Source organism: Pocillopora damicornis, chromosome 6, assembly GCF_964200805.1.
Source record: "Pocillopora damicornis chromosome 6, jaPocDami1.2, whole genome shotgun sequence".
NCBI lineage: Eukaryota > Metazoa > Cnidaria > Anthozoa > Scleractinia > Pocilloporidae > Pocillopora > Pocillopora damicornis.
Genome location: NC_142675.1, coordinates 13,850,489 through 13,861,493, shown reverse-complemented (window position 1 = coordinate 13,861,493; position 11,005 = coordinate 13,850,489). Strand labels below are relative to the sequence as shown.

At 38.4% G+C, this 11,005-nt stretch overlaps 1 protein-coding gene across 1 annotated transcript; it reads left to right on the top strand.

Moving 5' to 3' along the window:
- Nucleotides 1–382: 382 nt before the first annotated feature.
- Nucleotides 383–10,226, top strand: LOC113672396 (uncharacterized). Its single transcript, XM_027188681.2, has 14 exons — nt 383–522; nt 595–647; nt 1,468–1,522; nt 2,698–2,754; nt 3,332–3,395; nt 3,634–3,718; nt 3,854–3,943; nt 5,269–5,316; nt 5,656–5,734; nt 6,372–6,431; nt 6,789–6,868; nt 8,128–8,201; nt 8,305–8,375; nt 8,924–10,226. Exons 1-14 carry the CDS (start codon nt 478–480, stop codon nt 9,056–9,058), a joined length of 996 nt encoding a protein of 331 aa, XP_027044482.2. The 5' UTR covers nt 383–477; the 3' UTR covers nt 9,059–10,226.
- Nucleotides 10,227–11,005: the final 779 nt, after the last annotated feature.

The window sequence follows — 11,005 nt, the reverse complement described above, 5'->3', positions numbered from 1 at the left end:
AGAATAACTGTTCAACGAAGTAAGGCGAGGTGCTGGAATGAAAAAGCAAAAAGTGAAGAGACTCACAGTCTATCAGCTATCGTGAAAGGATCTCTAAGATAGGTTAACTGTTCTCTCACTTGCTGGATTGATCCCACTTTTCTACAATCAGTGTTCGAACATTGTACCGCTCTTAGACAATTGAGGTTCCCCCTACAGTACGGCTCTGTTTCATAAGTATTTGTTGGTCTGAATTCTTTAGCTGGTATTTTTCTTGGAAAAAAACTTTACACCTCACGTGAGCAAATTGTACCGTCAAAGAGGTAATTTGAACAACTTTGAGGCGTCGTTGCAAGCGTTGTTCTAGGGGCCCAACGCCGTCTGTTCCCTGAAGGTCCTGGTGCGAGCGTGACTGGGTGTGACCAAATAAGGGTGACAGGGAGTTCGAACAGATTTACTTCCTGATGGAAACTAAACAATTTTCATCAACATATCAATATGGCGAACAACTGCACGTTGTTTTTGGACAAGCAGCACTATTGTGTAGGTTACTATACGAGTGAAGTTTGCTATACCTCGAATGTCTATTTACTGATCTTTATGCTGATGTTTCAGACGGTGATCTATGCCGTGAAACAAACCGTGTCTTCGTTGGAACTGATTGGAAGGTAATCTTTATTCAAATTTGAATGATATTATTCTCATGATGATCTTGGGAGACTCTGTGAACGTCAAATTGTACCTGAGCGCGCGATTCGAAAGCAGTCGCGAACTTTGGATGAGATCGGAAGTTGGGTGATTTCGAAAGGATCAGCGTTTACTTCCTTTCAAATTTGTTTCAGTCGTGCTCTTTAAGTCGTAAAAATATTCCGAACTTACGCATCCATCTACTTTTATAAGTTATGTCAAGAGTAGAAGAGTAAGAGAAGTACGAAAATGTAAGAAGAGTACATCGTTAAAACATAATCCGTGTTTGAGGCCTCCGTAGAATCCGAGATCTTCTAAACTCAGCTCACGAGGATTGCTTCCCATCAATCGTTATTAGTCATAACTTTCACTTGAGTCGTTAACATGGGATAGTACGTCACGACCAGCATAATGAACGAAACACAAATTTCCTGCAGTGATTTGCAATGCGCAAAGATATTTTCCACTGGCTCGGACTCAACTATGAGTTTATGCTTCAATAAAGGCTTTCATTATGTTCTTTTTTCCAAATTTTCAAAGACTTTTTCCGCCGGTGAAACATTTTTATCAACAAAAGTGACCTATATTCATGTTGACTGCATGCTACGTTTGGATCATACCCCCTAATATTTTGGGTAGAAAAGGAATTGCTCTTTAAAGCAGTAACAACAAGCATGAATTTAAAATTCTTTAATCACTGCGAATTCAAGGTTTCTGTTCGGATGTATTCGTGGCAATCCCTCTTTACATTTCTATTTATTCGTCTTTCCAAGGTATTAATTAATTTTGGTTATTTTGCAGCTTGTTCGTTATTTTCATCATCTGGTTATTTAAAACATACAAGTATTTCCACCAGGTAAAACAATATGTTGACATATTGACAGATGTATTGGTCAACAGTTGGTCAACAGACAGATGGACTATCCATCTAGACTCGGTCATTATGTTGACTGACAGGCATTTGATGTGTGGCTTGTTGATGTCTCAGTAAAGTGTTATTAATCTATTGGTCAAGAGTTGGTTTATTCTTGGGTACAGCACCTGACTATACTCATCAGACTTAAATCTTAACTTCTCTCAGTGACTACCCTGCCCTGGACCTCCTCTTCCATAACAAAATTGACATCATCCATGATCTGTAACAAGACAACATCAACCCTATTTTTTAAAAAAACTGTCCCACAAAACCATGCAGATCCTTGCAAATTTAGGTGTGAGAGAAGATCAAGATTATGTGGACAAGAAATTACAAGAAAACCAGTCACAGCAGTCAAAGAAATTTGTAAACTTTCATCTATTTTCTAATAATGTTATTCTATTTTATTCCAAAATGGTTTGGCTAGCAGTGAAATATTAGTGAAGTATCGACATGTGTCAATTGAGCTTTGACAGACAATCAACCAATAGGTAACTCATACTCAGTGGAGTACCATTGAATTGTTGGTGAAGTGTAGGTGAAGTGCTTAGTGGAACATTGAAATTTATCAAGCATGATGTTGATCGACTCTTGACCCATATATATTAGCCAACTGTTGACTGATTATTGCATACCTGTCAACTGACTGTTGACCAACAATCAACTGACAATCATGTGATATGTCAACCGCCATATCAACCACTACAAGTACTGCATTTTTGACAGTTGCATCAACCCAACACTACCTAAAGTACACATGATCAGAGAACTTTTAAAGAATTATCTAGAATACTGATATACTTAAGAACTGCCTTGCAAATTTTCTGAACATGCAACCCTGTTCCCAGGGACAAGAAGAAACCCTGGAAATAAGGTTGTTGAACACTAAACTTATGCTTATAAGAGCTTATAAATGTGCAAGATTTTACACCCGCTAAAATATCAAAATGCTCATTGTTATCAGCTCAAGGTCTCTGGCACCCCACTGTATTTTAGTCTGATTGGACTTTGTGCAACACATACACTTGGAATACCCCAAGTCACCCTAAATTGTGACTTAGTCTTCTTCATTATATCATGAATGATAATGAAAAATATTTTGGGTTACATTTCAGCGATTAATTCTAGCACTCAGTGTTGCAGCTCTATGTGGAAGCATTTCATTTATGCTGGTAAGCAGTTAACCTAGTCTCAATAATTAGCATACATAAACTTAATATATGGTGTACTGGCCTGTAATATGACCAAGTTAAGAGGGACTGATCTTAAAAAATATATATCATTATAGCATGGGGTCATTTGGTATGAACAAATCATATGGTTTCTTGAAAAAAATTCCTCAAATTTTTTGCATTAAAAATTGATAGCCTTAAATAATACCTTGAATTTTTTTTTTGTACCAAGCTGCTCAAAAGCTGGCTCTAGGGTATGACTCCACTTTGTGTAGTCTTTGCAACATTTTTCCCCCTCATCCAATGACAGATAGACTGACTTTGTTCTTTTGCAGTAGTTCTTCTCCAAATTGAACTAAGTTTTCTTGGTCGCTTTTTGCCTCTGATATCCAGATGTTACCTCACTTTTGGTGCAGATAGTGGTTGGATTACTTATATCTTTGAGTGATGGTTCTGCCAGGCGGTTTTCTTTGTTAATATTTTGTTAGATGGGAAGATGGGACTTGTTTTCTCTTGGAGCCAGAATTGATTGCATGGAAAGTTAATATTTTTGTGAATTTCATTCATTCATTAACAGACAGGTGTCCCACAGGAGAGAGGACCCTTGTGTGAATTGCAAGCATGGCTCATTACATATTTTGGTAAATGGATTTGTGTTAAATTTATAAATCAAAAGCAATCATTGGTAAGCAATTCTCATGTTACAATGTTATGTTAATTTTACTGCTTTAATTTTGGAACCCATCATAAGCTTAGAATTGGCCTCAGTTTATAACTCTGACAATTAAAAGAACTGGATGACTTGGTCAAAGGTATTTGCAACCCAGTGTCAAATTAGATTGTTGCATCAACTAATTCATCAGTATGTTACATTTTCAGTACTAGCGCTTCTGTTTTGGGTTTGCTGTATTACTTTCAATATCTGGAGAGCTTTGAGGGGAGACAGAGCCAAACGCTTAGAAAAGTGAGTCAAACAATTATTTGTCTATTTTCTGAAATAAGTCTTAAGGTCCAAATGGGATTTCACTTAATTTGTTTTTTTTTTTTGCCAACAATAATATGTGAGTTTAAGTATGACATTGACAGCATTTCTATTCAGGTTGTATCATTTTGTGTCTTGGGGTGTACCAGTCATCTTTGCCAGTGCTCCATTCAGTGAAAATGTTTACGGACCTGCTGGACCATGGTGGTGAGTCTTTGGGGGAGTTGAGTACATAGGATGCTATGCTTACAGAGTCTAAAGTGGAGTGTTGATTTATTAATTTAGTTTAGGTGGTTTATGCAACCTTAAACATAATCAAGGTACTGTTCTTGTGGGCACAGTACTTTTTGATGTGTTAGCCATCATACCAGATAATCATTGGATAATCACCTGGGTCAAAAATTTTATAAAATCATAGTAGCATTTTGTTAAAAATGGAGTTAACACAAGCTTTAATATGTGTATAAAATTTATATTTACTCATGCACTCTACAGGAGGCCTAGGACCAAGGTGGCTCCAAGTGGTTTAGATATTTTACAACTCCAATATTTTGATAGATCACATAGTTTCTATAAATTTTTGTGTTTCCCTTCTTAGATTTGGTTTAAAATAACTGCTCAATTATTTCTCAAAAAATTGTGACCATTTTCTTTAACAATTAAATTTGCCATAGCAACAGTATAGCCTCTTATAGAAACCCTTAGTTCTTGTATCATCTGCCTGTAACTTTAAAGCAAGGTAGCTGTAACCCCATTTTATCACCAAACTGTTAAGGGCATATCAAGATTTATATTTCTGTAAAGTTTTTTTTAAAAAAAAATGGGACGCACAGCTCAGAAACACTGTATTTTTTCATGAGTTAAGGTGGCTCTGAGCAGTATGTACTTCAAAACTTGGCAGAAAGATGAGTACTGACACACTGATTGCAATTCAGTGAATTTAAAACAGGGGTGTCAGAAATCATTTTTGAGTTACTGGCTTTTATTAACAAGGCCAAGTTGTTGCTATGGAGATCTATTATAACATAAAAATGAATAAAACATTTTGAAAGATAAATCAACATTCTTTTGATACCATCTTAAAGGGAACACACATGTTGGTAGCATTGTTCCATCAAAGAATAGGTATTTAAACTCAAGGAAACCATTTGGAGCCTATTAAAATTTGGGGTTTTTGTAATCAATCACAAGTCAAGGCTCTTAACACTTCCGTGAGTGTTAGTGTTCTCATGTATACTTAGAGGGCTACTGGGGCAGCATAAGCAAAAACAATTTTACATCAATGGGACGATTTAATTCACATGCTCTTAAAATGCTTTCCAGGTGCTTTTTAGACGACAAACTAAACGTATGGAACTTAAGGTGAAATCAGTTTCGGTAACACAAGAAAAGCTTGTGTAGATTTTGCCATTACATATGCACCTGGGTATTCGTATTTGTGTCTAGTTTCCAGAAAATGTATATTATTGCATTCAATGACTAATTAAATGAACCGTTTTTTTTGTTTTTTGTTTGTTTTTTTTTTTTTGCAGCTGGGTAGCAGGCGATGTTGAAAAAAGCGCCATATGGAGATTTGCAACGTAAGATTGCACTCATATCCAAGACACTTCAGACAGTCACCTTTTTCATGAAGATACTAATGACTTCGCCTGAAAAACATCTAGTCGAGATTGTTGGATAAACAAAATTATCATTTCATCAACACTAATCTTACCAGGCAGATAATCAACTAATAATTTATTTATCCACAAAAGATTGTCGTTGGCCCTCCCCTCCCCCCTTCCCTCTTGACTGACAGTGGAACCTGTTCATTGAACGAGGATCAGACTTACCATAACAAGATATGAGATATCTTTTACCTTCTACAGATGCAAGCTAATTTACGTTGCCGCTGACTCTTTCTCTCCATTTTTTATCAGGTACTACATTCCTTTGTTTATTTGCATCATTGGACTCTTCGTTGCCTATATTTACATATTTGTTACTCACCGGCGACAGGTTAGCATGTGATTATCGGTGTTTATGTTTTAAGATAAGTAACTAAGTGCTGTGTAGTTCGACGCGTCCGAAGTGCATCGATAGATCTTTGATCGCCAAAGGGCTGGTATTTTTGAGTGAAGTGGCCGTGCCATGAACTTAGTTCTTTAGTCACTCCCTCAGTTTTATCAGACAAGCCCCCCGTCTAGTTCTGCGTGTGACCATTCATTTTACCTTCCAAAGCCAAAAAAATGTACCAAATGTTTCTTAAGTGTAAATAAAAGGTTCACTTTTCCTGTTCAAAAAGTAGTAAAGATGAAAAGATTGCAGTAGAATTGTCGACCAAGGATGACAAAATGTAAGCTGGCAAACGGATGAGCTGGACTAAAAGAAGCGATTCTCTGTTAATGAGGCAGATCAGCCGAAACTGGAAATAGTCCAGAAATTAGGAATGTACGTTACATTAAATGAACATGTATGAGTTATCGTTGTAGGAAAGTTGGGAAATTTCAAGTTGTAGGTTGTAACAATCACCAATTGATTAGCATTCAAATATCAATGCCTCTATTGAATCGGTCAATGATAAAATTTTCTTGTAAGGTCTATCTCGTGAAAGCGTACTTTTGCTCATTGAAGTGAGATGAACCTACGATTTTAGGTCCAACGCTGGGAAGGAATTCACAGAATGAATAACGCGGCAGACGTTGAACAAAGAAGGGTGAGTAAGTAATCCCTCTGTGTCTTTGCGGACTGGTGATGAGACTCCATTCTCCAAGTTGCAGACCGTATTTTCTAGTCTTGTCACGCATCGCTCCTCCACGTGACATCGCGAACAGTGAACGGTCACGAAGCCTTCCGCGAAGTGGACTGTACGTTCCTGTTGCGATGCGTGTCTAGGCAAATGCCCACCTACCCCTCCCCTAACCCAACAACAGTCAATTGATAACAAGTTAGGGTTAATGTTGGGTTAGGTGAGGGGCAAGTAGGCAGTTGCCCAGATACTGATCTTGATCCTATTGTTGTTTTTGATTTGTAGAGCTGTTTAACACGCAAAAATGCTACGTTCACGTTTCAGGTACTGATGAACCACATTAATTCATTGATGGCCTACCCATTCATTTATCTTGTGCTGTCGTTGGCTCCTTTCATACACAGGTAACTTATCACACGAGCTAACCCTAAAAAACATCGTCAACCGCGAACAGGATGAAGCAGTGCTGTAAAACAAGCAGTGTAGGATGTTTACCCATGCATTAAAAAACTTTATCGCTGATGGAGATCATTATTAACTTAGTAGCGTCCGACCTCTCTCTGCTGTAGCATTCTCGAACCCCTGATCCCACACGCTCTAGTCACAATAGCTTCAATTGGACCTATTTTTGACATAATTATTATTGTGAGTCAGAGCGGTCCACTCCGTTCACAAAATATGTGAGCCTGTACGACAGGCGTGGTGATCCCAATGAGCATGTACTAAATAAATTGATGTCAAAAATGACCTAGTTGCGACATCATGAGATTTGGCGAAAAAACTTTGGACACTTTGGAGCACTTTTGTACGACAGGCGTGGTGATCCCAATGAGCATGTACTAAATAAATTGATGTCAAAAATGACCTAGTTGCGACATCATGAGATTTGGCGAAAAAACTTTGGACACTTTGGAGCCCCTCAAAAAGGTTATTGCCCTTTAGTAACTTTCCACGAGAGCCTCGTTCTTAAGTTAATTGGTTTATACTGACAAGTATAAATTCTGTATTTGGGCTTTTTTTGGATGTTCTACGGGATATGTCGAGTGGCCAAGTGTTTTCTCATAGACTTTAGGGTAATAAATTTGACAGATTCAATTAATTGTACGTACTTTCATCCTCATACGATTTGACATTAAGGCCCGTTTAAACGGTTTCAACATTTGCTTCAACTTGCATTCAACACTTTGTTGAACCAAATGTTCGGTGCGTTTGAACAGCTCGTTCAACGTTGTTGAAAACGTAAAAAATGTTGAAAGCTTGTTGAATCAAGTTTAAATCGGTTTAAACTTTCATTCAAAATCGATTCAACTTTTCCTTTGTTCTCGAAATGTTGAATGGCTCGTTTAAACGGTTTCAAAATTTACTCAACATCCGTTCACCTTCTAATGAACGAATATTGGTCAAATGTTGAAACCGTTTAAAAGGGCCTTTAAAAACCGTACTTTATCCAAAATTGATCACGTTTCTCTTTATCCAAGGAAAAACTCACCATAATTTTCCAAATTGTGAAAGAAGCTGTGATGTCCAGCCTGCAGTACTTTCAGATGTTCTCTCTTTGATCCAAGTATTATTTGATAGTTCAGGCGCTTTTAAATCTTGGGAAGTAGGTCAATGCGGTTAATTCTGTGACTGAAATGAGAAGTTCATTGTCATGCTTTTGCAGAGTTTACAACGCAGTTTATTCAGACCCAAGCTTTGTTCTGATTCTCCTCCATGTTATCTCCATACCTTTAACAGGTAAGTAAACCTCTTTGGTCTTCGATCCTTAATACTACGGCAAAGACAGTAGCCAAGGTAGGGCTGTCAAGTTTGACTTACAAATAAAATTATCTCTGTTTAGGATTGATTAATGCTATTGCATTTGGAGTGAACAAGGAAACCCTCAACAGACTGAACTGGGCTGATATGAAGGTTAGGGAATAAGATTAGAAACTCAGTGAAATGTGAAATCAGGTTTACATCCATCAAATGACTGACCAGGTTGTACAAAAGAGTGAAGGAGTGACCAATTCCTTGTTTTCTCATGGTTCAAAGGTTACCAGAAGTAAGATTCTTGTGGGCTAAGACTTGTATTGTAAATTAGTGTTATAGTCTCTCACAAGATATCACCAATAGTAACGATGGAGTTGAATAGTCTGAAAAAGGACCACCTGAAAGAGAAACCCCCCAGGCTGACAAAAAATAATGTTCCACTGACCGTGCATGCTAATATACTTTTTTATACACGTTAAGTTCAGTGATCTCATGCGTAATCGCTCCTCACCCTTTGATTTTTAACGCGGGAATTAAATTTTGATTAACGGTTTGTCTTGTACAAAATTCTTTAGATGACGGTTCTTGGACAGGGCTCATTCGTAACCATAGTATCACCCTCCTCTCCTGCTGAGGCCTTCTGTGGAATTGGTTTGCAAGAATATGAAGCTTTAAACCAATTTAACATCGAATAATTATTTTTGTAGGTGGCTTTTCAGCAGCATTTTCCATCGTGGAACCAAGGAATGGACAGGTCCATGGGAGAACATCAGCTCGGAGAACCGACTCAGTGCACAGAATTCCCGGGTCGCTCAAATACAAGATCTAATACTATTAAATGAGTACTTTTCCTGAACGACCCCAGCTGGGAGACTTAAATTTTCTCTTGCATAGGCTACCAATGTCAATAAGCAAATATCAATATTAGCGAACCCAACTAGCACTTACAGTGGCGGATATGGGGGAGGGGGCTTGGGGGGCCCGCCCCCTCCCTCCCCCCCCCCCCCCAATTTTGGGCTGTCAGGTGGGACAAGCGACAAAAAACCGACCCTCCCCCCCTTAGCCCAAGGTCTGGATCCGCCATTGAGTTATATAAGAAGTTCCTTCTGAGTTGATTGTAATTTTATATTTGACAGACATAGTATCCCCTTTGTTGTTTTACTCTATGATGATAGCTCCTAATGAAGAACAGTCGTTCGTTTCACGATGTAGTTACTTCAGACTGGTGTGAATCACGACGTTTCGATTTCAAGTCGTCTGAAGGCTGTTAGGGCGACTGGAATGTCGTCATTTAATGAATTTTTATGCTCAACTGTGATTTGCTGGTATTTGACAGCGTTGATGGACGCATTTTCATTACAGCTGTATTCACCGAAAGGAATGACCATTTTAAGTGGTAATATAAGTTATAAGGCCGTTCCTAACTTTAAGGCGAAGAAATGGACTGAGAAACTGACAAGGTTTCATAACTGAATATCGCCTATTGTCAGATTTTTCATCGTCTGACTGATCTCGCTAGGTTCAAATAACGTTATGAACTACTAAAATTGTAAGTGTTTAGGAACTACTAAAATTAGGGATGTTTTGAAATCCTTATGCGAATCTTGTGAGCCTTGTTTTGCTATGTGCTCCAGGACCTCACTTTTATTTTTACCTCTTGAGTGATGTGTCCTTGACCGTTGTGATAGGCCTTCATTCTTGTTCGATAATCGTCATCGCTAATCATGTATGGATTTGTCCTTGACCTTGCTTAGAATCCTGAACGGAAGGTTTTTTCAGGTTTTGGTTCTCGAAGATTGGTTTTCGCTATAAGTACGTTGTTGTACATTTCGAATGTCTCGTGAGATTGTTTTGGTCAGCATTCTAAAATTATGGTTACTCTGCCAGGGTTAGTTGTCCTGTAAGCCCAAACATGCCTACCGATAACGCATATAAGAGCATGTACTAAGAGCTGAAGTAATACGAAGTGAGACAGAGTCTCAGAGGATGAAATAAATTTCCTGACAAGACTCCTGGTGCCTCCCGTTTGTACGCGTGGTGTTCAAGTAGTCTAACTTAACTGTCCCACAATGGTATACCACAGTGGTATTACCTGTTCTTCCTCATCATGGTTAATTGTAAGAAGCTGACAATTACGTGCCCAAATGTGTGCCCAGTTTTAAACTTCTGATCACGCCTCTTATGATTTTGGGCCGTTTATCCAGCATCTATCTCATACAAACATACTTTCGACTTCCGATAGCCTCACTCCGCCTCTCGCCAACTCGAACCTCCTACTAACTCCTAAGTCTCGAAACAAAACCGATTTTCCCTGAATCCCCGTATAATATCAATTGCAATTTCGCAAATGGGAACTCGAACATTCGCCCACTCTGCAGGTTTCTCGAACCGTCCATAACTCGAACCTTACGCTAACATATACCCCTCTTTTGCTTCCAGTTCAGGTAATTCTCTGTAAGAGTATACACTCGATAACTTGAACAGTATCTCACAAGACCTTGACAAGTAAAACAAACAAGGCTAATGTGTAAAATGTTAAGTTTGCCTAGAGCATATGTGTGATTTGGCCTTTTTTTGGCTTAACACCAAACTGTTTAAGTTTCCCTAGTTTAGAAGTATTCATCACGCACCTTTATGAAATCAAATCTAAACTTAGATGATGACAGATAGTGGAAAGGCAAGGTGCGTCCGGGATACACGACCACTGCACATTTTGCACACCTTTTTTCCTTCCCGCTCTTCAATGTATCATTTTCATATTCGCGTAGTGCTTTGTAACTAAATGTGAT